Source organism: Gymnogyps californianus, chromosome 28 (genome assembly GCF_018139145.2).
Source record: "Gymnogyps californianus isolate 813 chromosome 28, ASM1813914v2, whole genome shotgun sequence".
Classification (NCBI taxonomy): domain Eukaryota; kingdom Metazoa; phylum Chordata; class Aves; order Accipitriformes; family Cathartidae; genus Gymnogyps; species Gymnogyps californianus.
In genome coordinates, this window is record NC_059498.1 from 3952029 (window position 1) to 3979571 (window position 27543).

The window sequence follows — 27543 nt, forward strand, 5'->3', positions numbered from 1 at the left end:
CGCCGGGCATGGGGCGCGGCTCGGCGGGACCGCGGCCCCTCCGCGCCCCCCTCTGCTGCCTCCTCGGTCTCCAGCTGGTGCTCGGCGCTGCGCACCCAGGTGGGACCGCGCCTCCCTCCTCCCGCCGGACCCCCCCCCTTCCAACGACCCCCCCCCTCCCCCGTCTTTCCGCGAGTTAATTATTATTGGGGGGAAGGGGGGGGCGAGGAGCGAAATCAGCGTGGGGAGGGATGGGGGACCCCCCCCTCCGATGGGCTCGGCCCCTCCCAGCCCGGCTCCGCGGGGCGCTGCCCGGGGAGGGGGGCGGCGGGACCCCGGCGGGGGGGAGGGCGGGGGGCCCGCTTCGCTCCGGCGCGGTTCACATCGCTCCGGTTTATTTCCTCCCGAAATGTTTTATTTGCTTTTATCGCGGTTTGTTTTACTTCATCCTTCTTCGGTCGCGGTTCGTTCCGCCGCGTTTTGTTTTCTCCAGTTTCGCCGCGTCGTGTTTTCTCTCGCTTTTATTATTTTTAGTTCAACTCCCCGCGCCGTGCGGCCACGCAGCGTCTGGCGAGCGCGGCGGAAACGTTTCCGCGGCCGCCGGGGGGGGGGGCCAGGGCGGCTCCGGGGGGGGCGGCGGGGGGCCGGGGGCGGCCGCCGGCCCGCAGCGCCCCGCAGCCCCGCTCCGGCCTTTTGTCTCCCCGGGGAGGGCAGTTCGCGGAGGGCGAGGTCGGGAAGGGGCCGCAGTGTTTTGTTGGAGGTTTCTTCCCTCTCCATCCTGACACCCCCCCCCCCCCCCCGGCGTGTTAGTCCTATAGAAAAGTGCCCCGCGGGATCGGGGCCCGAGTGGGTATTTGCAGACTTCCTTTTCTTTTCGTAACTTCTCACAATAAAGTCAACGGGTTGCATCTTTTTTTTTTTTTTTTTTTTTTTAAAAAAAAACCTTCTGAAGACACCATGTGCCAGACGCCTGAGGCTCCTCGGGATGGCCCCTGGAATTGCCATTTGAGACACTTTTTACCCCAGGATAGTCTAGCACAGAAGTGAGGAACTGCTTTTGTTGCTTCCTTGGATTCATTTGGCCCTGTTGAGAAAACTTTTTAAAAAAAAAAAAAGGCAAAATTGGCTACTTTTGCCTGAACAATAACAACCGTAAACCCTTGGCCTATTTTATTAGAGTACGTTTAGCAAATCCAAAGCAGATTTGGAACGGACAGCATGGGAGGGCACTGTTCCCCGCCTCCCCCCTTGCCCCCCGCTTTCCCCTCTCCCCCCCCCCCAGCCCAGCAGCCCCCCGGGGCTGAGCATCGCAAGGGGCGAACCCGGGGTTGCTGTCGCTTTGTGGTGCGATGCCGTTGGGCAACCGTCCCGTGCCAAGCGAGGGATCCAGCCCGGGATCGGAGGCGCACGGCTGGGAGAAACTGCTTCTCTGAGGGATGGAGAAAGGAGGAGGCGATGGGGAAGGAGACCCCCGTACCCCGGGGTGTTCAGAAGAGCGGTTGCCAGGGTTTGCTGTTGGTTGGAGACATCTCAGCTGAACCCCCAAATTTCCACAGCTGAATTCCTGTTAAACATCCCCATAATTTACTTGAGGGCCGTGAATTCCTCCTTTTGTGGGTTTTAAGGGGGTTACGCGATTTCAGCAGGGCTTAGCTACCTGTAAGGACCGATTCTGGCTGTTTCGCCCTGAAAAATGTCGGTGGGATCCAGGTCTGGCGAGTCCCCCTCGCCCGCGCGAGCCCGAGGACAGAGGCACCTCTGTCCCGGTGGTTCGTGGCGGCGCGGCGAGGAGGGAGCGCGGTGGCAGCCGACCCTGCGCCGGGGCAGGGCAAGGAACAAGGCGGCTTTCAGCTGCCTCCAGCCCGCGGTGCTGTGCTGCTCGCGCTGAGCGGCCCGCTGGCGAGTGGGTGCAAGCACCCTCAATTCTTCCTCTCCGCCCCATCCCCACTTTTCCGCTGCTCTCCCCACCGTCAGCCCTGCCTTGGACCCAGTGGACGAAGGGGACAGGGGATGGCGCCGATGGAGGTGCCACATCCAAGGTCCCCCAGCACCAGGCTGGATTTGTAGCTCGGAAAGGATCCTCGCTGGGATTTTGGGATCGGGATGGCTTAGTCCCAAGAGTCCCTTGAGCGAGTGCTGTTTGCAAGGACGCTCTCGGCGGGGGCCGCGGGGGCTGGCCTGGCAGACGGCATTGCTTTCCCTGGGGAGCTGTCGCTTCCTTGAGGGGTTCGTGCCAAACCCTCGCCTCCGGGATAGCCGGGAAGCTGGAGCGCGGCTTTTGGCAGGAGGTTTGTGGCTCCTCGGTGGGATATCGCCACTGGCTGCCCCATCTCTGCAGCATCGCTTGAGCACCCACGTGCCTGTCTTGGGGAAACTGAGGCAGCAGCTCTCATCCTGCCGTGGCTGCAGGCAGGACGAGGTCCCCGTGTCGATGCGGGGACATGGCGCTGCCGGTGCTTTGGATCAGCTGCTCCACCTGGCTGGTGCCCAGTGCGGGACCTGCGGGCGGGAGCTGCCGTGTCGGTTTTGCAGCAAGGGGAGGGGGCGAAAGGGACCCAGGGAAGAATTTACAGCCTGTAAAACAAACAGAGCAGCCTTTGCATGAAGCTCCCCTCCCCGTTTTCCTCTTTGCAATGGAAATAGCTTGTTGCATGGCAAACGCAGCTCCAAGAAATTATAACTCCATCTTCTTTGGATTATTTGGGAGCACGAAAGGGGAATGGAGGTGTCGGCGTTGCTGCTAAGAGCACAGCGGCTCCGTGCCTGGCAGGGCGCAGGGGAAAGCCAGGGACCTCGCCGCCCCGGCACGCTTGCAGCCTCGGCAGCCAGCCGGGCGGGACAGGGACGAGGCGGCGGGGAGAGGGATTGCTGCTTGCGCAAGAATTACAAGAATGAAAAGCAAAAGAGATTTAGCCTTCGGTGCAAAACGGTCCCCTTCCCCCAAAGCCACCCAGAGCAGTGCGGTGGCCCCAGGAGGTTTCCCACATGAAGGTGCTGCCCCGGGATGCCTTGCCGGCACACGAGAAGGCATTTTCAGGCGTGAGGTCCCGGTGATGGTTAAAGCCACGTTGCAGGTTTCTCTTCGGCTTTATTTCTGGCTGGATTTTGCACCTTTCCCTGCAGGGCAGAGGCACGCTCCTGCCTTCCGTCTTCCTTAAGTATTTTCCAGGGAAACTTTTTGCCCCAAAATCAAAGCAAATGGCTGCTGAGGGGGTATAATTGCTGTCTGCTAAATCATCTTTCCCGGTTGATAAATCCATAGTGGGAGCCTCTGGCTCCGGTACCTCAGCGGGTGCTCGGAGAAGGGCAGCGAAGGGCTGCCGGAGGTCCCGGCGCTGCTCGCCGGTGCATCGCACCCCGCTCGGCTCCATCGAGCGCGGCCGATTTTCGGGTGGGAGCGGGAGCGTGTGCGGTGGCCGCCCTCGCAGCCTGCTCGCGCCTGTCCCGACCCAGCCATTTCCTCGAAAGGTTGTTTAAACAATTTGTAAAATCTTGTTCTTCACGTGCGGCCGAGAAGCAGGATTTTAATTAATTTGAACTGTGCCGAGACCGCGGAGCATCGACATTTTTCTCATTCTTAAGATTGCTCGGAGCCCAAAAGGGACCCACACAGATGCTCTTTTTCTTAAAGGACCCATCTTTAATTAATTAAGGATTAGAAAATGATTAGTGGATTGACTTGCAAATTCTTGGGAGTACTCTTGAGCCCTGGAGTGAAGGTTTGGCTGTTTGCAGGGGGCACAGGGTATTTTTCAAGCGTGATGCTCCCTTCATCCCCATCCTGGCGAGAGCTCAATCCTGCACTGCACCTCGTGCTGTTGCAACAGGAACATAAATGGGATTTTCCATGTAAAACAGCGTGTTTGCAGGATGGTGCTGAGGCTGGGAATGGGGAGATCGAGCCCTTCCCCTTTCCTCTGCCTGAATCCAGACACGGCAACTTTGGGCTCTCCAGGAAACGGCCCCATTTACTCCAGTCTTGCCCTTGAGTGCTGGGCACGAGGCAAGCAAAGAGCACCCAGTGAGAAAAGCTTCATGTTAAACATCATTTTAATTAAAAAAAAAAAAAAAAGCTGTGGGACACCGGGGCTGATCCTTGCTGTGCAAATGTGCTTGGTTTTGGTGAAATGGGGGATTCCCCGTCCTGAGACACCAATGGCACCGCTCGGGGCATTAATATGAGGAACGGTGCCAGAGAAAGAAGGGAGGAGAAATCTCTGGATCTTCTTTTCTTTTTTGGGGGAGTTTCTTCAGTAGTTTTGAAAAATTTGGTAGTTTTCAGCCAACTGTGCTGGAACCACGTCTGTGAGGACACGTGTCGGGACTGTCCCGCACGTCACATCAACGCCCCTGGACATGGCCATGAATTTGCTGGCCAGGGGGGCCTGCGGTGCTGGTGGGCGATGCTTCAGGGCAAGCAAATTGGGGGCGATCAGATGAGCCGGGGCCAGAGCAGTCCCCCCGGGACATGGCCGAGGCTGCCACTGCCAGGATTTTGTGGCTGGGTGAGAAGACAGATGTGGGACAGGACATTTGCGGGGAGCCCGGCCACCGCGTCCTGGGGGGATCGTCTGGCCGGCGGCAGCCGGGGGACCCCTGTCCTTTGCCACTCCCCGCTGTGGTCTCGGTGGGTCCATTGCACTTCTCCATCCCGGCTGGAGCCCGTTAGATGGATGGCGCTGCCTTCCTCTCCCTGCGTTCCCAGGGAGTTGGCAAACCTGGGATTTCCACCTCTGGATGCATGCAGCCGCTGTGGGGCTGGAGCCTGGAACGGGTCTGGGGGAAATTTGGGGAAAATTTACATCCTTCTACCCTTTGCTGGGTACCGGCAGGCGGATGCTGGGGCTCCTGGCTCCCTTGTCGCCTGCCACGGCTGTGGGCGAGTCACTTGAGCTGCCCACGGGCAAGCATCCCCCATGGAATGCATTTATTTGTCTGTATCCCGGGCAGGGTGTGGGGAGAATGGACTTTCTAATGTCTGCAGAGAGGCTGAAATGCGGTATGTGGACCCCATCCAAAATCTTTACGAGGCAGCAGAAAGTAAGCAGGGTGGTAGGTAGCCTTCGTGGTCACAGCCAAGTAAGGAGCTTGTCTCATACAGCTCCCATCGTATAAACAGCAGCTTCTTTCCGCACTGCTGGGCGAGCCAAGAGGAGTTTCTCGGATCCAGGTGCAGGTCCTGCTGCTTCATACCTTCAACCAGGCCATCAGGAGCTTCGCTTTCTTCCCTGTAACAAGAGATCTGCTCATTATTCCCCGAGGTTTATTTTTAAAAAACAAAATGAAACAACAACGCCCCTCTTTTACTCTGGAGCTTGGCTTGGAGCACCCAGAGCTGCTTCTGGCTGAGTCTGGCCCCAGCCGAGCCCGGGGATGTGCTGGGCCGGGGCGAGCCTGCGGGCCGTTGGGCAGCATCATTGTTTTGATGCAAACCACTATTTTAGGAGCATCAGAGGTGGGTGGGTTGGTGTCCGTCATCGGTTCTCGAGCAGACAGGAGCAGTGCCGGTGCCCCCTCCTGAGCCAGAGGCTCGCGGCGTGCCCTGAGGCTGCTGATAGTCTGCGTTTCCTTCCCCCCCCCCCCCTTTTTTTTTTAATCTGAAGTTCCTCTTTAAGGGGTTGCATAGAGTTTGTCAATACCCAAAAGCAGCTCGGGGGGAGGTAGAGCAGCGATGTGCTCCCCGCGGGCTGGGACTGCTGTCATACCCCATGGTTGATGGCAGCAGGGATGCTCCAGAGCTGTCCGGAGCTCCCACAGGTACAGCTGCTGCTTTTCTTATCACCAGTTCCCCTTCCCAGCCGTTGGAGGGAAGCACAGGCTCCTTCCTCGGGCCAAAAATTGCTGCTCTTTATGGCAATGGCCATGCTTTTGCTCTTCTCCATGCCAAGAACTTGGGGATGGCATCAGCCACGCCTGGACTGATGGCTGGGGGCGCAGATGCCAGCGGTGGTGAGGCTGGGCTTTGCTGGGAACTTCTTTCCAGGAAGGGAGGTTTCCTCCAGAGGAATATTTCATCCAATAATATAGAATTTAAGACAGAGCTGGAGGCTTTCCTGTGCCCCTGCAGCGTCCATCAGCAGAGCCAGCTGGGCGCAGTGCTGGGGTGCAGCCCTGGGGTCCTGCACTCCCAAATGTCACCGGAGGGTGAATTTTCAGGCTGGGTCTCTCCCCATCCCGGCAGTTCCCTCCCCTCCTGCAGGGCTGTGCAAGCTGAGCCCGGCGGAGGCTCACTTTGTTGGGTGAAACCCTCCTGGATTTGATGACCAACACTTTTTGGTTCTTTTTCTGTTGTTTTTTATTCCAGGGAGTTTTGCTTCTCTGTTGCTGATCTCCTTCCTGAGCTTGGTGCATCCCTGCCTTGTTTATTGTGAATGAGCTGCCACTTCCCGCAGCTTTTCTTCCGTCCGTGTGGTGTGGGTTTCGGAGCCACTGGTCACCCTCGGGCAGCAATAACGGGCTGAAAAGCCAGCGGTTTGGAGTGGGTGGCTTGGGGCTGCTGTGCCCTGTTTTCTAGTGGGTGAGGGCACGTGAAACCAGGAGGTTCAGGCTGAAAGGAGGTTTCTTTATGTACCATGCGAGTGAAGGGTGGGTTTCTTGCTGCAGGATGTTACGGGTAAAGCTTTTGCGTGGACTTCCAAATCCACACAAAGGTGTTCGTTAGCAGGCTTGCTTTCCTTGCACGGGGGTCTGCAGCCCCTGAGAAGCTCCTGGGTCTTGGAGACCCAATGGAGCCCGGTTTGCTGCTGTGGCTGGGGCACCACACCGGGCTTTGAGGATTTTCTGCCTTTGACGGGTGGTTTGGAGCAAACCACATCCGCGGCCGTGCCTGCAGCACAGAAACCTTCGAGGAGGGGATCGTCTCCATTGCTCTGTGCGTGCTCAGCCTCCCACACAAGCGGACTTGGAGCTGGGTTTTTTGGGACACCCCAAATAAAGGGCGATCCCAAGCAAGAGCGCCAGGCAAGGCACACCTTCGCCAGGGCAGCTGCAGGACGGGGCTGAGCCCCAGTGCAGCCCCAGAGCTGCTGTGAAGGGCTCTGCCATCGAGTGGGTGCCACGATGAGGCTCACAGAGGAGCCAAGGGGGTGGCAGGGGATGCGGGCACAGAGCCAGAGTGGCACTGCCATGCTGGGGCCAGCGTTCGCTTTTGGCTGCAGTGGGATGAAATTGTGGCCAGAGCCCTGGACCTGCTCCAGCCCGGGATAACCGGGACCGGGGTCCAGCTGTAGCTTCAGTCCTCTCTTAAATTTGCACCTGCATTTGTTGCAGGTGATGGGAGGGTGACGAATCCAATGGAGCAGGGGTGCTCTGGGTGTCCTGGTGTGGGTGGCCAGGCTGGGACACGCTTGGGGCAGGGTGGTGGCAAGGACACCCATCCGCGCCATGCCGCAGTGCTTTCTACGTCTGCCACCACCGACGGCCACCTCTGTGCCCTGGATACTCCCTAACCCCGTTGCCTCTCTCATCCGGTGCTGCCCACGTTCCCCAAAATTGTAGGTTGTGAAGCTTTCCTTATTTGCCATGGGGTGGTAAAGCTGTTGTGGGAAGGGTTGAGCTGAGTTCCCTTCAGTTCAGGCTTTCTGCTGGCTAAAAACTTGCTTTTTTTAATAAAAAAGAGAATCTGGAGTCAGGAGTGGGGTGTAAAACTCCCTTGAGGGCTGCCCCAAAGGGTCGCAGTTTCTCCATCTCTGCAGCGTTCAGCCACTGGTGCCAAGGGCCGATTTCTCCTGCTGTGCCCGAGCACGAGCATCCTGGTATTTCCCCCGTGGGAGAGGAGCGCGTTTCTGCGGGCAGAGCCGGTGTCTCACTCTCAGCCCCAGCTCCCCGCCGTCCCCACCATCACGCTGCCTCGTAGCACTGGCTGGTTTCCACGCTCATACCAGTAAGGCAGAGGCAGCATCCAGGCGTCTGCGTGGCTGGGACAAGACAGCATCCTTGCTGAAAGTGTCGGTTTTCTCTTTGCTTTCACAGTTCCTCCGCAGGGGAGGATGAGGAGGAGGAACAGGACATGATGGAGCAGAGCTGCTCTGAGCTGGCCCTACTTGAAAGATGTAGGATGCAGGAGGGAGAGGCACGGGGTGCACAGGGTGCCTACCCCAGCGCTCATCAGATCCAGCCCTGGTTTAATTTTGGTGATTCCAGGCAGAGCATCCAGCAGTTGCATTTTCCAGTGCTCTTCGTCCTGTGCTGGAGGGCAGCTCCTCTTTGGGAAGGATCTGCCGGTGTTTGCTGTGGTTGGATTTCCATAGCTGGAGGGCGGTTGGGAAGCTTTGCCGGTGCGGTTTCAGGTCTGCAGGTGGGTGCAAAAACCAGAGGAGCATCTCTGAAAGGAGTCACCCGTAGCTGTGCCATGGCTGCGGCGGGTAGTGCAGGAGAGGGGGCCCTGGAAGGGACGGGGACATTCCCAGTCCCACTGGGATGCTCCTCTGGAGCTGCCTCCTGTGAGGGCTGGGTTTGCTCCACGGGATACCAGGCTGGGATTCATTGATACAAACTCGCCCCATCCCACCCAACTCCGCATCCATCCCATTCATTAGCAGCCGGGTGGGAACAGGGAGAGTTCACTCGGGTGCTTGGTGTCGGCACTGAGCATCGGTGGTGGAGCTGGAGCCAGCCGCGGCCAGGCTGGTGCTCGGCGGCACAGTGCCTGCGGCCGCGTTTCAGAGGCTTCTCCGCAAGCGGTGGCTGGGAGATGGTCGGGACCATCCAAAAAAAGACTGGCGGTCCGCTGGGGAGCTGTTTGCTCCGTAGACGTCGAAGCCCGTTGGGCTCAGCCATGCCGGCGGGCTGGGGTCAGGGAGGCTGAAAGCTCCTTTCAGTGCATCAGGGCCCTGTCCAAGCGCTGCTGCCAATGTCGTGGACACCAACGGGGGTCAAGTCAGCCCCAAATTCCCTATAAGTGAAAGAAAAGCGTATTTTGGGCGAAGCACAGCATGTGCCTTTGCTGATGTGTGTTGAGCTCGTGCTGGTTGTCCCCCCTGGCTCCAGCCTCGCTGGGAGCAGCTCCCCGCCATTGGTGCACAGCGGTTTTTGCAAGGGGAGAAGATGGAAGCGCTGGGGAGGTGCAAGCGCTGAGCCGGTGCTAAAGCTTTGCTGTTCCTCCAGGGCTCAGCGGGGACCGGGGCACACACATCGGGTGTCCTCTTCTGCCTGCTTCAAGCAAAGGAACGATGGGCTGAGCTGCCTACAGTGTGCGGGGGCAGACCAAACCCCTTAGCCTATAATTTCCTACCTCCAGCTCTTCTCTTTTTAGAGTAAAATGATATTTTGTGCTTTTCCAGCCCCGGGGCTGCCCCCTCCAGTCTGGACAGCTTCCTCTGAGCACCGTGCCGCTGCGTGGCTGCCGTCGAGCGTTGCCTTTGCATGATGCCGCACGGCCCCGATGCGGCGCTGAGCCCCCTGACACTGACTCCTGGGGCTGGCTCCAGGGCTTTTCCAATGTGCTATTAATTTTTTCTTGCAAAGCCGGGTTAGCAGATAAGCGGAGAAAGTTGTCCCGTTGCTGACCCCTGCTGCTAACGGCTGCGGCAGTGCTCGCGGTAGAGCAGCTTTTTCTGTTCCTAGTACCAAAGGGCCGGTGGCTGGGTCCTTGCAAAGCACTGTGGCATCAGCCTGTGACCCAGGGAGGCCTCATCCTGCCCAAGCGCTGGTACTTGGGTCCAGCGGGTCGCAGCACTGATGCTGCATCACCCTAGAAGTGCTTAAAGACCCCCCGCCACGTCCCTGGTGCCGGTGGTGGGTTGCACCACCTGCGGGAAGGGGAGAGCGATGGGCTGGGGGATGCCGTGGCTGATGCCGGCACGGTGAGATGGGTGTTTGGCGGGGGGGATGAGCTGGTCTCCTGATGTCCTGGTCAGGATCAAGCCAGCTCCAGTTGGGGAAACACCAGCACCGGTTTAAGGAACCTGAGCTTCAGCCAGCCAAAATCAGCCCCATCTGAATTTTTGCTTATTTTTTTCACTTGCCGTGATTTGAAGAATATTTTCTGAGAAATTAAACATTTCTTCTTCCAATCGCTGCCTTTTTCTGTTGCATGCGCACGGAGTCTGCTCCCCGGAGATCGCCATGCAAATAGGCTTCACTTTTGTTTATTTGAGGTTATCACTGATGTCATCTTGGCTGGGGAACGGGTCTTTTACATCATTTCTTTTCTGGACCCGGGTCGATGCTGAAGCTCTGAAACGAAATGGGGGTGTGTTTCTTCCTCCATTTCTTTTTTCCTTTCAGAGACAAGTCAGGAAAGTTCGCTGAGCCGAGATGTTTGTTGCTCGAATGTGCCGGAGCTGCCTGTAACAACATAGCTGGGGCAGGGTGAGGTTGCGGGGGAATAGGAAATGAAAACCTTTTCAGCCCAAAAAATTCGTACAATGGCAAAAAACCAAAGCAAACCAAAGCTAAATATAGCGGGGCCCGTGAGTTCGCTTTGACTTCTGGTGAATGCTTGTGGTGGAAAAAAAAATGAGTCGCTTTTAAAACAAAAAAAAAAACCCGACAAAAGTCGTCTTGTTGATGTGCTGCTTTGGGCAGCTTTTTGCTGGGGCGTTGGGGCAAGAAGTGGCTGCGCGGAGCCCAGGGGTGGCTTTTGAGCTTAGAAGCATGCATTTGAAGAAATAAAGTATCTTTTAAAAATGACACGTCAGCTGGAGCAACGTGTCCCAGTGTAACGTCCTGGGTTTACTGGTTTATACAGGTTTTGAGATGGATTCACGTGCTGGGGTGGCCCTCGGTGATGCTGGGAGGGGGGGAATTGCTGTAGGGATGCGGGGTTGGGCCGTCGCAGCGGGCAGGACCGTGGGACGTGCATTGAGCCGGGGCTGAGATCAGCCTTTCTCCCCTCTGCAGCTGCGGTAGCGCTTTATCTGCTGGCAGCGATTCCCCTCGCTCTGCTCCCGCCTCCCAACGCCTGGGCTGGGATTTCGGAGGGTCCTGACGCGACGTTTTGTATTTGCTGGGGCTGGGGCCGTGTCCGTGGGAGCCGCAGCTGCGTGCAGGCATTTTCCATCACGCCCTGTTCGCACGCTGGGAGACCTTCCCCCAAAGTTCTTGTTTGCTCTGCAGTTTTTTTTTAACAGGTCCCCAAATACACATAAAAATGACGGATGCGCTCTCTATTTCCCTGCTCTGTGTTTCTCCACCCGGAGCAGATGGCCGGTGCCGAAGCCGTTGGCCTGGGCTCCTCCGGCGCCGGTGCGGGGCTCGTTGCGATGCCTCGGGATGCCGCGGCTGGGCGCTGCCAGTGGGAACTCAATTTTAAATGGCTCTGATGGCGCTGTTAGAGCGAGCGAGCTCTTTGCACTGGCTCTGATGCCCGAAAGCCGCTTGTTGGTGCTTTGCGGGGGTGTCACGAGGCTTCAGCCGGCTCTGGGTGCAAACACCCATCCGTATCACCCTGCCTGGAGCCCATCACCCCAAGGACAGGCATCAGGGCAAACCCCGGGGTTATTTCTGCAGGGAAGCAGTGGTCCCCGGTGTGCCGGGTGCTCTGCACAGGGATGCACCCCAAAAGTTAATGTGCACAGAAAGGGAGGATGCTCTGGCAAGGCTGGGGGCAACGCGTGGTATGATGCTGAATCCTCAGCAATGCTTTAACCCTTTTCCCCTGTTTTTTGCCCAGACTCCAAGGTCTTCCTCATCTACAACACGGGCGCGCAGGGCTGCCTGGAGACGAAGGACTCATTGGTGAGACTCGCCAAGGGCTGCAACGCCAGCGCCCCAGCCCAGCAGTGGAAATGGGTCTCGCGAAATCGCCTCTTCAACGTGGGGGCCATGCAGTGCCTGGGGGTTTCGTGGCACGGGGCCAACACCACAGCGGGGCTGCACCCCTTGGCCACCTACGAGTGTGACCGCGAGTCCGTCAACATGCGCTGGAGCTGCCGTGGCCTCGGGGAGCAGCTCTCCCAGCATCTCGGCGCCCGCCCGGGCAATTCCTCCCTGGACAGGGGGGACCAGGCACGTGGCTCGCAGTGGAGGACGTACGGCACCGAGGAGGATCTGTGCTCCGTGCCGTACTCTGGTAATGCCTCGTTGGGCGTTCGTATTATCCCATAACCCAAAGCAGCCCCGAAATGTGAGCTGCGGCTGTGGTGCTGCAGCAGTCGGGTCCTGCCTGGGCAGCTCGGTCCCAGCTTGCTGGGCTTGCAAAACCAGGCAGGATCGGGGTGATGGGGAGTGGGCAGCCTCTGGGCACCTCGCTAGCCCCCATGCCGGATCAACCCTCACCCCTCACCCCAAACCTCCCTCCAGCCCCCCGTAGATGCAGCCTCAAGCAAGGGCTCCTCTTTTCCTGCAGAGATTTACACCATCCAGGGCAACTCGCACGGGAAGCCATGCACCATCCCCTTCAAGTACGACAACCAGTGGTTTCACGAGTGCACCAGCACGGGGCGGGAGGATGGCCATCTCTGGTGTGCCACCACCCAGGACTACGGCAAGGACGAGCGATGGGGCTTCTGCCCCATAAAGAGTAAGTGGGGGGATGCATCCTGCAGGGAAAAGGAGAAACCCTGTGTCCATCCCTCCCGGGGGCTTTCTTGCCTCTCCCCTTTCCTCCTGCCTTGTCCCTCCTCCCACGAGCAGCCTGCAGTGCCGGAGCAGCCCCACTGGCTTCTTTCCCTCTGGCTTTTCTGGGTTATTGGGGTCTTTTGGAGCTGCGGATGGGCTGTGTTGGGTGCTCACCCTGCTTGTCCCCATAGGCAACGACTGCGAGACCTTTTGGGACAAGGACCACCTCACCAACAGCTGCTACCAGTTCAACTTCCAGTCGACGCTGTCGTGGCGGGAGGCCTGGAATAGCTGCGAGCAGCAAGGGGCCAACCTGCTCAGCATCACCGAGATCCACGAGCAGACCTACATCAACGGTGAGATGATGGCAGCCTGGCTGCGCCCCTGTCCTCCTCGCCCAGGGCAGAGCTGGCGGCACCATGGCCATCGCCGGTGCCAGGTTGCTCTGCCTGCCCGGGGTGGTTGGTTTGGGGATGGTGACAGGCTGGGTGTTGAGCTGGGGCTGGGGGGATTGATCCTGCCCCTCTGGCTGCATCGGTCCCAGGGCTGCTGACGGGGTACAGCTCCACGCTCTGGATTGGGCTCAACGACCTGGACATCAATGGAGGCTGGCAGTGGTCGGACAACTCGCCCCTCAAGTACCTCAACTGGGAGAGTGGTGAGACCGGGGGGGTCATGGTGGTGATGGGGGGGCCGGGGAACAGCCTGTGATCACTGGCGATGGCCCCTTGGCAGGGGAGATGACCCGGGCTGCTCTGGGGTGTCCCTTTGCTGCCTGGGGATGGAGAGCCCTGTGGGGTTGTGGAGCAGCCTGGGACATTCGTGGAGCTGGAGGGGGGACGCAGGGTGCTGGAGCGGGGGTTGTCCCTCTGCCAGCCCTCAGCAGCCCTGAAGATAACCTGGATTGAGCTTCCTTGTTGGAGGGTCGTTGCATCCCAGCTCAGTGCTGGAGTGTGGCTGAGGAGTGGTCCCCAACTGCAGATGCCCATCTCTAACCCCAGGGTGCTCAGGGGACAGAAGGACCCATTGCAAGGGCTGCTCTGGTCGTGCCCAGTGCCGTCACCCAGAGGCACTCGTGGGGACAGTGATACCCCAGGAGGAGGTTTGGGGACGGGCTGGAGCAGTTCAGGTCTGGTACCGTGTCCCCCCCGACTGCTATCCAACATTTCTAGGTGAAACAGTGACGCTCCAGGTCCTCGTGCATCGAGGCCCAATAAATAATCCCGGGCACGCGGGGTCACGTCTTCATCGTGCAAAATAACAAAATAAATAGGTCTTTACTGGTGTTGGAGCAGGGAGAGCTGCACCCTGCCGGTGCCTGCCCTCGCACGGTGCCCTGCCTGTGTGGGCAGTGTTGGCAGCTCTGCCCCAGCTCCTCAGCAGCGTGTCCCCCCCTCGCCCCGCTTTCCAGACCAGCCCGACAACCCCAGCGAGGAGAACTGCGGGGTGATCCGCACTGAGTCGTCCGGGGGGTGGCAGAACCGCGACTGCGGCATCGCCCTCCCCTACGTCTGCAAGAAGAAGCCCAACGCCACTGCCGACCCCTTCCTGACGGGTGAGCGGGGGAATGAGTAGCACTGGGAATGGGTAGCCCCATATCCCGGCCGGGTGTGCTCCCATCCCGGCACGGTCGGGGATGCTGCCCACGTGCTGGAGCAGCCCGTGGAGATGCCCATGGTGTCCCCAGCTTGCTGGTGCCCTGGATGCAGTGGTTGAGCTCCCCAGGGTTGCCTAGATGTGGAAAAATTCCTCCCCAGGGAGCATCCCCCAAGAAGCGCTTGGTGCAATTACAGGTTGGGCGGTAGGGGAGGACTCGAGAGCAGCGGGAGGTCCCCCGTGGTCCCCAGGGGATGGGGTGCTCTCTGCTCCGCTCTGCCATCCTTCCCCTGCAAGCAAAAGGGATTTTGTTTTGTTCCCAGAGCTCTAAAGCCACCGTTGCCCGCACCTTGCCATTGCGTGTTACGCTTTGGCTGTAGCTTTCCCACTGTTGCTTTGGCTTGGTCTCCTGAGCACCCTGTGGGACCGTGGTCCCCTCCCCATGGTCCCCTCCCTGCCAAGGAGAGGGTTGGCGAGCGGGACAGGAGCCCTCAGGCTGCCTTGTGTCCTGCCAGACTCGTGGTCGGAGGTGAAGGTGGACTGCGAGCCCAGCTGGCAGCCCTTCCAGTCCAACTGCTACCGTCTGGTGGGAGAGAAGAAGAGCTGGCAGGAGGCGAAGAAGACGTGCCTGCGGAGCGGGGGGGACCTGGTCAGCATCCACACCCTCTCCGAGCTGGAGTTTGTCACCAAGCAGATCAAGCAAGGTAAGGGGGAGCCCGCTGTGTCAGCAGCACCCTTCCCATCCGATTTTGGGGTCCGCGGAAAGGTCACTTCTGTGTGATGGAGGCTGCAAAGTTGAATTAATTTGTGACTGTGAAGGGAGTGGAGACCCTGGGCTGGGAGGTGATGTGTTGCTTGGAGGATCCCATGCCCCGGGCGCATCCTCCATCCAGCAAATGTAAAAGCTGTTCCCAGGAGCCTGCAGTGCCGAGGAAGAAAATACACAGCTGCAGCTGGGAATGGCACTAGTCCCAGTTGGTTAATGTAGAAGATGGGAAAAAAAGTCCTGCTGGGCTTGCTGGAGGAGGCTGCACCTCTTACTGCTAAACCTGCCCAGGCCACAAGCGTCCCCCGCAGCAGGTCAAGTGAAGGGGGAACGCCTGCTTACGGCATCCCAGGTTTCTCTTTCCAGTTCTGGCTTCACCGAGGTGTAATTGGGTTGAACTTTCCCATGTCAGGATGTGTCAGAGCTGGGATGGTACTTTGGAAGTTTCAGCCCGAGCAATCATGCAGTAGTACGGAGGAGCACCCGGGCCACCATCCCCCAGACCCTGCTTGTGCCACCCCTCATTAGGGTCACCCTCGGCTCGGGTTTTGCTGTTCCCATACAAGTGCAGCCCCTCCGGCCAAATTACGTGCTCCTGCAAGCCTGCAGCCCGACCCTGCTCCGCAGAGGAAGAGTTTGGCAGTGAAACCTGCCGCGGGGACATCGGGGGACCCAGACTTGAGCGGGGACCGGGGAGGGGCTGGGGGCTGAAGGGAGTTAATGCTGAGGGAGGCAGGAGCCATAGGAGGGTGGAGGAAGGAGGGGGACATGCCGGCGTCCCCAGGCTGGGAGCAGACTGGGATGGGATGGGAGGGAATGGTTGAAAATCGTTCTGCTGCTGCCAGCACCTCTCTGAAAACTGCTGGAAAATGTCCCTGTGTTTCCCCTTCTGCGGGTCTGTCCTTGCAGGCATGAGCTGCCCTGCCCTGCCCTGCCCTGCCCTGCCCTGCCCTGCCCTGCCCTGCCCTGCCCTCTCCTGCCCTCTCCTGCCTGCTGGCACCGCTGGGGTTAGAGGCTGAGCCCTGCAGTGGGTTTTCCGCAGGTGCTTTGCAGAGGCACGGTGCCATCACGGGGGCTTGTGTCAGTGGGGGGGTTCTGCAAGGTTTCAGGCAGGCAGAGGGAATTTCACCTCCCCACCCTCCCATCTCGGCAGACGTGGAGGAGCTCTGGATTGGCCTAAACGACCTCAAGCTGCAGATGAACTTCGAGTGGTCGGATGGGACACCCGTGAGGTTCACGTACTGGCACCCCTTCGAGCCCAACAACTTCCGTGACAGCCTGGAAGACTGCGTGACCATCTGGGGACCGGTGAGAGCCCAGGGCTGGGGGGTTCATCCTGCCCCTCCGCAGAGAGCTCTGCAGCATCCTCGTGGCTGGAGGAGGGATACCTCGGGGAGCAGGGTTGAACCTGGCTTATCCCAGCTGTTGGGATGGGAGGGATCCAGCACAGCATCCTTGGGGATTTGATGTAGGGAAGGAAAGTCTGTGGACCCAAGGTGGGGATGGATGGGCTGGGAAATTCCCCAGGCTGTCAGATAGGTTCAGTCCTGCTCTTCTCCATGCTGTGCAGGAAGGGAGGTGGAATGACAGCCCGTGCAACCAGACCCTGCCGTCCATCTGCAAAAAGCCCGGTCGGGTGAGCCAGGAGAAGGAGGAGGATGATCACGGGTGCCGAAAGGTGAGGGGGACCTGGGGAGGAGGGGGCTCTGGCTGCTCCATGGCTCTGCCTGATGCTCGGGGCTTTGGGGTCGCAGGGGACCTCTCCCCAAAACCATTTCGGGGAGCGCTGATGAGCAGCACCCAGAGCTGCGGGTCTGTGCCTGGGGGCTGCCGGTGCGACAGAGCGTCCTGGGTCTGCTGAGCCCCTCGCTTCCATGGTTGCATGAGGCCGCGGGAAGAAATTGGGACAAAATGCTTGTCTCCATCGTCCAAGATCCTCCCCCTTGGGCTGCCTCGGTTGCCAGCAGGGACGTTCTTTTTTTTTTTTTTTTTTCCCTTTGCCTCTCTCCGTGCCAAAACCCGGCAGCAAAGCTGCTCCACGTGGGAGCCCGGCGGGACGGAGGCAGCTGCCGGCCCCGTGCCTCGGCACGATGGCAGTCTGCCTTCCCCGGGCAGGATAGGGGCGTTTTGGGGAGACAGCCACCAAACTGGCGGGTTCTCACCCGGGCTGCGCTCTGCCTCAGTTTCCCCAGCTGTCGAGCAGGGCTGAGGCTGCCCTGTTCCCACGCTTGCTGGGAAGTCGCTTTTGTGCCTCTTTGCAAAGTCTTTGAGCGGCGAGCCTGGCATCGCCGCCACTCTTGAACGTCTCCCAGCGTTTCAAAGCAAGCCAGCGCGTGCTCGCGCTTGGACTAGCAAGCAGCCCCTCCGGGCCAGCTCCCAGAGGTGCTGCCGGGCTCCTCCCTGGTCTTTACCCCATCGCAGCAGAGACAAACCCCAGCAGCTGCTTGACTCCGCGAGAGCTCGGGGGGAGCGCGGCAGCCGGGTGAGCTGGCACGCCGGGCCAGACACGGGGGGCTGCCAGCCAGAGCCGGAGGAGCCCCGGTGTCGGCGGGTGCTGGGGACGAGGCACTCGGTGGCAATGTGCCACCGCCACCCGTCCGCTTGTCCCCGCAGCAGTCCTGAGGACTGATAGGATGTCCCCATGCAGATTTAACTCCCTCCTGCCTCTCCAGCCACAGTCTTACCCTGGCCCTGGGTGCCCAGCAGAGATGCACCTGCTGGGAAACAAACTGGGAGTGATAAACGAACCGAGGAAAGACCTTTTCCCATCCTTCCTCCCTCTCCTCATCCTCAGCGGGGCCGTTTGCCACCCAGATGCAGAGGCTGATGGCGAGGAGGCAGCATCTTGCTCAGAGGATTGGCCCTGGTTCTCTCCGGCCACCGTGCTGGTTTTTCTTGGTGGCTTTGCTGCTTTTTCTCCCCTTTTCCAAACCCCTTTTATTTTTGGAACAGCCTTAAAGGAAGCGATGGGGGATGGAGGTTTGGGCACAGGGAAGGGCAGAGCCGGAGAGGGATGAGGGGGCACGCCGGGATCGGGAGCTGGAGGCAGCAGTTGGGGTTGACAGTCCCATCCTGGCCCCTTTTTGGATCACGGGGGCTTGCTGTGGTGCTCGGTGCATGGGAGAGCACCCATGTGGTTTTAGTGATGCCGAGGCCCAGGGCTGGTTGGGGACCCCTCTGGGGCCAGCCGGACCCCTCTGGGGACATCGGGGACCTGCACTGTCCCATGCCAGGCCCCTTTCTCGGCTGCTCAGGGGCGTCCATGCTGTTCCCGGTGGGACCCAGCCAGTGGGTCCATACCTGGATTTGCTAACTTTGGGGAAAGGCTGCAGGAACAGGAACTTGGGGAAAAAAAAGGGATTTGGGGTCATTTTCCTCTTGGTCTCCCAAAGCTGCTCTCCTGCTTCCCTCCCCACCATGCTGATGATGCTGCAGATGGTATGTGTCCCCCCCATGTCCTTCCAGTGCCCGGGGGACCCAGGGGTAAAACCCCGGTGATGCTTCCTACCGTGCCAGGAGGGTCCTTGAGCCTGGGGCCACTTGCCTCCCCGGCTGAGCCCCTTCACCCTTCCCACCCCGGCTTGCTCTTCATCACGTGCCTGTCCCCTCTCACGGATGAGGCCCCATGTCCCTCCCCACGCCGCCACCACCGCTGCCAGCCCCGGGGCCGCCCCGCTCCCTGCTCTGGCAGAAAACAGGCACTATTGTGTCTCCGGCCCCGGAGAGGCTCCAACATCAACAAGGCGGGGGATTAAAGCAGACTGCAGTGGGACTCGCTCTGGATTCGGCCCCGCGGCGTATAGAGGAGGATTGTGTTCCCCTCCCCGCGCCCCAGCCGGGACTGGACGTTGGCAGGGAGAGCCATTTCCCCGGCTTTGAAGCTGCCTGGGTGTTTGTTTTCCTTGCAGCCATGTCCTCTGGGGCCGGGGGCTTGTTAGAGCTCAAAGCTGAGCGGGGTCAAGCTGGGGCGGCCGGGGGCAGGAGACCTCCCAGGAGAAGGCAGAGGTGGTGGCAGGGGACGTGGGATGTTGCTCTCGCCCCTCGGGTTTGCTCCCGTCCTTCTGGGGAGGGCTGGGGTGAGCAGTGACAGACATCCCTTGTCACCCGTCCCCAGGGCTGGAAGTGGCACAGCCCCTCCTGCTTCTGGCTGGGCGAGGACCGCGTCCCCTACAGCGATGCCCGCAAGACGTGCTCTGACTACGGCTCCACGCTGGTCACCATCACTAACAGGTTAGTGCCACGCCGGTGGTGGTGGGTTTGCCCCAAAACGAGCCCCCCAAGGCGGGGTGTGACCCGACAGCTGGGCTTTGCACGCAAAGGCTGGAGCAGCGCGGGTTGCTTGGCATCTCAGCTCGCAGCATCACCCCCTCTCGCCACCCCTCCAGGTTCGAGCAGGCGTACGTCAGCAGCCTCATCTACGGCTGGGACGGAGAGTATTTTTGGACAGCACTGCAGGACATCAATGAGACGGGCGCTTTCCGCTGGCTGAGCGGCGACGAGGTTATGTACACCCACTGGAACCGCGACCAGCCCGGTAAGGAGGTGGCCGCGGGTGGGATGGGGACGTCCCCTCCATGCAGGGTGGGCGCTGGATCTGCTGCCCGGCACGGTCTGACCCTAAGGCTGGCATCCTCCCCGCTCCCGTGAGCGCTCCAGGTTACAACAAGGGCGGCTGCGTGGCCCTGGCCACCGGCAGCTCCATGGGGCTGTGGGAGGTGAAGAACTGCAGCACCTTCAAGGCCAAGTACATCTGCCGGCAGAACCTGGGCACCCCGGTCAACCCTGAGCTGCCCGGTCCCTACCCCACGCCCAGCCTCGCCGCCGCCTGCCCCCCGGGATGGAGCTCCGACTCCAAGCTCCGTCACTGCTACAAGGTAAGGGGTGCTGGGGGGGCTTGCCCTGGCCGTTGTGGGGGGTCCATGTGCCTCCCCACCGGTGCAGGGCGGGTGAAGGAGCATGTTTTGGTGCTTGCAAAGGGCAGCTCAGACCCCACGAGCCTGGTTCGGGCTGCGTGGTGGCAGCGTGCCCCGGGATGTGGCTGCCTGCAGGGTGGGGACGATGCTCTGCTCCTCTCCCGGTGCTGAGCCCCCTCCGCTGCCGGTTCTTCCTTCCCCAGGTGTTCAACTTTGAAAAGCTGCAAGAGAAGAAGACGTGGATCGCGGCGCAGGAGTTTTGCCGGGAGCTGGGGGCCCAGCTGCTCAGCCTGGGCAGCTACGAGGAGGAGCATTTCGTCGCCAACACCCTCAACAAGATCTTCGGGTGAGAGGCTGGCTGCGCCGGCACGTGTCCCGCTGCCCGAGTGTGCTTGGCATGAGCCCACATGCTTCCCTGTGCTCTGGCACTCGTGGATGGGTGGATGGGGCATGGATGTGGCTCTCTGAGCACGAACTTGTGTGCAGAAGGTGCATCAGCTGGTGTGGCTACACCGAAGAGGGGACGCGGGAAAAGTGCAGGAAATTTGGTGTAATTTGGGGATGGAGCTTGGGTTGAAAACTCCTTCAGCCCTGAGCTGGCGTGCCTGTTATCCAAGCTCCTGCCTTTGGGTGTTGTGGAGACAGCGGGCTTTGAAAACAAACAAAAAAAGGCCAGATTATATATTTGTATATAAATATAAAAAACTTCTGGTTTGGAGAGGGGTTGTGTTCTCACCCTTCCCCCTGGCTCGCTGCAGGGAGTCGGAGCCGGAGCTCCATGAGCAGCACTGGTTCTGGATCGGCCTGAACCGGCGGGACCCAGCGGGGGACAGGAGCTGGAGGTGGAGCGACGGGCTGGGGGTGAGTCCGGGGGGGATTCGGCAAGATGATTCCAGTTGGCATTTGGGGTGCAGGGGGGACAAATTCGGTGCTGGTGGAAATGCCCAACACCGCCCATCTCTCTCGACCCCCAGTTTTTCTACCACAACTTTGACCACAGTAACTACGATGACGATGACATCCGGACCTGCGCGGTGCTGGACCTGGCCTCCCTGCAGTGGATGCCGATGCAGTGCGAAGCCCAGCTGGACTGGATCTGCAAACTGCCCAAAGGTACCCGGCGAAGAGGCCCCCAAACCCTTCAGCTTTGAATAACTTGGCAGAGGATGGGCTGCGGGATGGTGGAGCGGATGCGGGGGGACCCTCTGTCACCTCCCTTCCAAAGGTTGCACTTTTTTGGGAGGATGAGTCCTAATTCAGGGGCTGGGAGAGGTGGGAGAGGTGCTGTCCATCCTGGGGGGATTCGGGAGAGCATCTCGCCCTTGGAGCCTGTGGGCAGTTTGCAGGCAAACGTCAGTGGGAGCATCCCAGCCCCACATCCCGCTGACAGCCTCTCCTTGCCCTTTCGCCAGGCGCTGACGTGAAGGAGCCGGAGATCACGACCCAAGGTGCGTTGGCCATGGGCGTGTGTCCATCTGGTGTAGACCGTCCTCCCCGGGCGTCTGCCACCCCATCGCATGCATGAGTGAGGCACGGTCCCTGCGGGCCATCCCTGCAGCGTTATCCAGAGGAGGACGGATCCTGTGTAGGGTTGTAGGAGGGAGGGGAGCCCAGGCATCCTGCTGCCCCTTGCTGCACAACATGGCGGCAAGGGCTGCCCTCAGGGACCGGGCAGGATCAGGCCCCTCAGCTGCAGGAATGGAGCGAAAGCAAAGCAGCCCAGCCCGCAGGGACTGGATGGTGGGTGCTGGTGTCTGCGGCAGAGGGTGGCACAGCCACAGCATGACACCGGTCCCTGCCTGCAGGCAGCAAAGAGTGGGTGAAGTACCAGGAGGCCGAGTACAAGTTCTTCGAGCACCACTCGACGTGGGTGCAGGCGCAGCGCATCTGCAGCTGGTTCCAGGCGGAGCTGGCGTCGGTGCACAGCGAGGCCGAGCTGCGCTTCCTGGGCCAGAACCTGAAAAAGGTACCAGAGGGACAGGGACCTCCCCGGGCTGTTCCCTCCCCGGCTTCTCTCATCCTTTGCTGGAGGGACGTTATCTGGGGACAGCCGGGCTCTGCTGGGGTCACGATGGGTCTTGTGCGGTGGCAGCAGGTCCTGGTGCCTGGGTGCGGGTTTGGGGCTCAGCAAGGTGATGCTTTTTGCCACAGTGCAAGCTGCAGGGGGGCTGCCTGGTCCCCGTGCCTGGGGTGGCCATGGTTGTCCCCAAGGACACCCAGTCCCTGCCAGGGCACTGACGTGTCCTCTCCGGGCGTGCAGTTCTCCAGGGGCCAGGAGCAGCACTGGTGGATCGGGCTGCACACCTATGAGAACGACGGGAGGTTCAAGTAAGTTGGAGAACGAGCCACCGCATCCCTGCACGTCCTCATGCCACCGTCCTCAGCTCTCAGAGCACTGTAGCTCGGCACTTGCATCTTGGGGGTCTCTCCTGGGGTGCTGGGATGGAGGTTCCTCACCTACGAGAGGGCAGTGGTGGGGCATGCTCCTAGTTAGGGCGTGCAACTGGTCCCATTCGCCAAGTCACTGCTTGGCCTCGTGCTCCCACCGGTGCCTTTCCCAGGTGGTCCGACGGGTCCCTCCTCAACTTCGTTTCCTGGGCGCCAGGCAAGCCCCGGCCCATCAACAAGGACAAGAAGTGCGTGTACATGACGGCCAGCAGAGGTGAGGGGCAGGATCCGGCCGTGCTGGGGCTCTGGAAGGGCTGGGGCTGCAGGCTGAGCGGAGACACCCCTACCCCAGTGCGGCAGGGGGGGTCATGCCCGGCCTGTCCCTCCCCACAGAGGACTGGGGGGACCAGAAGTGCATGACAGCACTGCCCTACATCTGCAAGCGGAGCAACGGGACGGCTGTGAAGCCTTCCCTCCCACCACTGCCTGCTCCTGCGAGCGGGGGCTGTCCCCGCGGCTGGTTTCCATTCCTCAGCAAGGTATGGCAGGATGGAGAGGGGACGGCCGCCTCCCGGCCTTCCACCAGCCCTGCTGAGGCAGAGAGGGGCTGGCTGAGAAATGGCGAGGTGGAGAGGGATGCATGCACGTGTTTGGGGGAAATGCTTGAGGGTGCATGCACGGGGATGCTGGGCGAGGTGTGCCGCGGGGTATGGGTGCAGGAGGGGGCAGTGAGGGTGCATGCACAGGGATGCTGGGAGAGAGGTGCGCCCTGGGGTGGGGGTGCAGGAGCAGATGGGGGGCCAGCAGGCATGAGGGTGCAAAGTGGAGAAGGACTGTTGGGGCAGAATGGGGCTGTAAAGGGTGGTTGAGTGGGGAGGGTGCAGGGCTCAGGGTGGGGGGAACGGCTGCACCCCCTGGACCGTCCCGTGCCCCCGCCTGTGCAGTGTTTCAGCTTCAACGGCCATGACAAAGCTGAGATAGTGAAGTGGCCAGAAGCGAAGCAGGCATGCGAGAGCCAGGGTGCTGTCCTGGCCACCATCGCCAGCCCCCTGGAGCAGGGTAGGTCCCCCCCGCCCCCACTGGCCCCGCTGGCTGGGGACCCGCCGGGGTGGTCCTCAGCGCCTCACCCGTCGCTTGCAGCTTTCGTCACGTCCATGCTGCCCAATATCTCCTTCGACCTCTGGATCGGCCTCCACGATGCCCAGAGGGAGTTCCAGTGGGTGGAGGGCGAGCCGCTGCGGCATGTGAGCTGGGCGCCCGGCGAGCCCTCGGGCTGCAGTGCCTCCAGCCCCCGCGACAAGCCGGTGAGTGAGACCCTCCCGTAGCATCCCCCATCCCCTGGGAAGGTCTCAGCCCTGTGTCCCACCGTGAGAATGGAAGGTTTTAGCGTGCCAGGGTGGCTCTCCAAGGGCAGAGCAGGATCTGGCCCTGCAGGGTGGGGGTCCCTGGCGTGGGGGTGTCCGTGGGGGTGGGATGACAATGCTAAGGGCAGCGCTGACCTTGCGGCTTGGCTGTGCAGACCAACTGCGTGGTGGTGTGGCACGGCTTGCCCCCCCACTTCACGGGACGCTGGGATGACCGGAGCTGCCTGGAGGAGAAGCATGGCTACATCTGCCAGCGGAGCATAGGTAGGAGGGGGACGAGGGGGACAGCCCCAGCTTCTGCTTGCTGGGGACCTGCCACCCCCCATCCCGGTGCCCTGTGCTGTGGTGGGGCTGTGGCTGGGGAGCTTGGGGCGATGGGCTCAGCTTGGGGGGAGCTCAGGGTGCTGGAGGAGCTCGGGGAGACAGGCTTGACTCAGGGGGGGGTCCCTCGTCCCAGCCGTTTGTGGGGCAACCCCAAACCTGTGCACGCCAGCCTGGCTCGGCGTGTGCCATAGGGACGTGCATCCTGATGGACAGCTCCAAGGTGGGGATGGCACTAGGATGTCAATGCTCGTTGCCCCTGGGGACATGGGCTCTGCCTTCCCTGGTTGCACCGGGATGTCCCCAGGTGCCCGTGCCCCCTGCACAGCACTGCCAGGGACACCCCGGCTTTGGGGGGGAGGATGGATAAGGGGGTGACCCTCCCTGGGATGCAGGAGTGTCCTCCGTGCCCTCTGACCATGTCTCTTTGCTCCCCCAGACCCGTCCCTGAGCCCCGCGCGGACGCCGTACCCCCCCTCGCCCACCGGCACCCTCTTTTACCACAACAGCACTTACCGCATCCTGCAGAAACCCCTCAGGTGGCACGAGGCGCTGCTGCTCTGCGAGACCCTCAACGCCACTCTGGCCACCATCCCCGACCCCTACAGCCAGGCTTTCCTCACCCAGGCCGTCAGCAGCCTGCGGGCTCCGCTCTGGATCGGGTTGGCCAACAACGAGGTGAGGGAAGGGGGCAGGCACCTGGGGCGGGGGTCCCCAGGGGGTCACGGCAGCCCCCCAGCTTCTTCTCCCCTCCGTTCTCCAGGGAGGCCGGAGCTACTCGTGGCTGACGGAGGAGAACCTCTTCTATGCCAACTGGCAGGATGGGGAGCCCCAGCAGGTCGCCGGCTGCTCCTACATGGATGCGGACGGGAGCTGGCGCACGGCCGGCTGTGACACCAAGCTGCAGGGGGGCATCTGCCAGCTCCGAGCAGGTGCTGGCCGGGGGGGACGCGGGGGCTCAGCGTGGGGCGGAGCGGGTGGGGAGCGATCAAGGGTTGGAGATGGCATCCCACCGGGGACCTTCTGGAGCTCTGTGTGCGTCCTTACGGGGCTGGGTGGCCCAATGTGCTGTGGGACCCTGACACCCTGTGCCCCTCCACCCACCCGCAATGCACCGTGTGCCCCCCAGGTGCCCCCCGCACGCACAAGTGGAGCTACAGCGGCAGCTGTCCCAAATCGCTGGAGGACTCGTCCTGGATCCCCTTCCGGGACCACTGCTACACCTTCCACATGGAGATCACCCTGGGGCAGAAGGACGCCATGAGGAGGTGCCAGAAAGGTATGGGGGGCTGCGTTGGCAGAAGGGAGTGACGCACCCTTGGAAATGGAAGAGGGTGGGGTCCCCAGGATGCCCATGGGTGCGGCAAAGCACCCTTGAATGGAACCCTGTCTCTGCGTCCATGTCCAGCCTTGGTCAGCCATCATTGCTGACCAACGATGGCTTGGTCAGCCTCGTTGCTGTTACATGTTAGGGTTCCCCAGCTGCCAGATGGTTCATGGGTAGTTCCTCAGCTTTGCCCTCTTGGGCACCGCTGCTCCCAAGCTCCATCCTCTGAGGTCTGGGCTCTTCCCTGACACTCTTTCCTCCGCAGTCGGCGGCACGGTGTTGTCCATCCAGGACGAGATGGAGAACGTCTTCGTGTGGGAGCATCTCCAGGCGTACGAGGGCCCATCCAAGGGTGCCTGGCTGGGCATGACCTTCAACCCCAAAGGTACAAAGGAAGGAGTGAGGTTCTAGATATTCCTGCAGGCACCACCATGAATTCCCACCAAGTCTGTGGTGAGCAGAGCCCCCCACCAATGTGGGGGGCTCATGCCGTGGTGTGACCAGGAGCCCCAGTGCCTCAGGCTGTGCTGGACATGCCATGTGTGTCCTCCTCTGGCTTGGTGGGATGGGAGTGGTGGCTTTGAAGCCCAGACCTTCCTCCAAGGCACTGGAGCCTGAAGGTTCAGGAAGGCGCCCTGCAGCCCCTGGTCCTCCCCATCACACCTCCCCATTGCCCCATCGCACCTCCCCATTGCCCCTGTGCTTTCTGAAGTGGGACAAAAATGGGGCGTCCCCTTCAGCCTCCCCAGAGCTAATTCTTCCATTTCCCAGGCGGCACCTTGGTTTGGCATGACAACACCGCCGTGAACTACTCCAACTGGGGCCAGCACGACACGGGGCCCAGCATGCTCAGCCAGAACAGCTGCTACTGGATCCAGAGCAGCAATGGCGTGTGGCGCCTGGGCTCCTGCACCAACGTCACCATGGGGGTCATCTGCAAGATCCCCCGAGGTAGGGCCCCCCCGTGCTGCCTGAGGCGCCTGGGCTGATGTGGGGTGCGCTGGGGCTCTGAGCAGGGTGCTGTGGGGCAGAGCTCTGTCCTGCTGGCAGCACCAGCCACGTGGTTTGGGCAGTTCCAGTGTAGGGGGGTTGTAGGGGCCGGTGCTGGGGTCTGAAGGTCCCCACTGGGCTCAGTGGTGGGCTGTGCATGGCTCAGTGGCCAGGTCAGCACCTCGGGGCAGGATGAGGCCAGCGGGGCGGTGGTGGAGCAGAACCAGAGGACCCCCGCGGCTGCGCATCACCCAGCGTCTGCGCAGTGCGGCGCTGGGAGCAGTAGAGGATGCGGGGCCGGTGGTGCCGGCGCTGGGAAGAGGGGAGGGTGCCGTGGCCGCGCACTCATCTGTCTGTGTTGCCATTGCAGTGGAGGAGAGCAGCTTTTCCAGGGCAGGTGAGTGGCACCGTCAGCCTGGGCACAGTACCAGGACCAGGACCCGGTGCTGGGGGGCCATCCTGTAGCCCCGCTTGTATTAATAACCAAAGAAATGGTGTTTGCGGGTGGGAAATCCCATTTCCAGGTGGCTTTGGCCCTGGGTTAGGAGTCCCCAGCAGCAGGAGCCATCCCTCCGTGGAGGAGCGTGTCCGGCCAGCCCTTTGCTGGGCTCTCCTGCCCTTGCCCACGCTGCCTGGCCAGGGTGGGGGATGAACGCCACATCTGCTGGTGGGATCCCAAAGTTCCATCCCAGGCAGCTGCCAGATGTTCACGCACATCAGGAGTGACCCGGGGAGGCCACCCGGCCCCAGGAGCTCTGCCACGAGCAGGATGTCCCCAAAACACCAAAGCAGACTCCAGTCCTGTCCCACTCTGACCCATCCTGCCCGGGAGCCCCCGTCCGGCTGGAGTCCCCCCAGCCCAAGCCCCTCTTGCATGGTGAGACAGCGGGAGACAGCAGGCTGCCTTTCACCGGCCTTTTCTCCTCCCTGCAGCTCTGCCGGAGAACACGACGGCCATCGCGGTGGTGGTGCTGTCGACGCTGGCACTGTGCGCCGTGCTGGGCGTCGCCGTCTACCTGTACAAGCGTCGGCGGAGCGTGGAGCGGGGTGCCTTCGAGAGCGCCCGCTACAGCCGCACCACCTCCAACCCCAGCGAATCCGCCGAGAAGAACATCCTGGTGTCGGACATGGAGATGAACGAGCAGCAAGACTAACGGCAGGGGGGACGCTGGGGACGGGGACCTGGGGAGGGGGGAGGACGGAGAGCATCACACACGCTATCCCCACGGCGCACGGGGCAGGAGCGGCAGCGGGACCGTTGCAGCAGGGCAGGGAGAGGGGCTGGGGTCGGGGTTGGGGTCCAGCCAGGCGGGCGAGCGGAGGGAGCTGGGGTCCCTCCTGCCCCACGGGTCGCTGCCGCCACCTCCGGGCTTGTCCCCAGCTGCCGGGAGTTTGCCT

The 27543-nt window shown here is 61.2% G+C and overlaps 1 protein-coding gene across 1 annotated transcript; it reads left to right on the forward strand.

Moving 5' to 3' along the window:
* Positions 1 to 27302, forward strand: MRC2 (mannose receptor C type 2). The gene is made up of 30 exons (XM_050911838.1): positions 1 to 99; positions 11594 to 11992; positions 12269 to 12442; positions 12672 to 12836; positions 13025 to 13138; positions 13892 to 14035; positions 14592 to 14780; positions 15996 to 16150; positions 16413 to 16520; positions 18957 to 19072; positions 19228 to 19376; positions 19499 to 19716; positions 19959 to 20101; positions 20514 to 20616; positions 20730 to 20868; positions 21168 to 21203; positions 21561 to 21721; positions 22016 to 22083; positions 22317 to 22417; positions 22537 to 22682; positions 23088 to 23202; positions 23284 to 23447; positions 23663 to 23771; positions 24268 to 24506; positions 24592 to 24760; positions 24958 to 25107; positions 25421 to 25540; positions 25927 to 26106; positions 26516 to 26542; positions 27079 to 27302. The coding sequence occupies exons 1-30, from the start codon at positions 9 to 11 to the stop codon at positions 27297 to 27299; spliced, it is 4413 nt and encodes a 1470-aa protein (XP_050767795.1). The 5' UTR covers positions 1 to 8; the 3' UTR covers positions 27300 to 27302.
* The last annotated feature ends 241 nt before the right edge of the window (positions 27303 to 27543 follow it).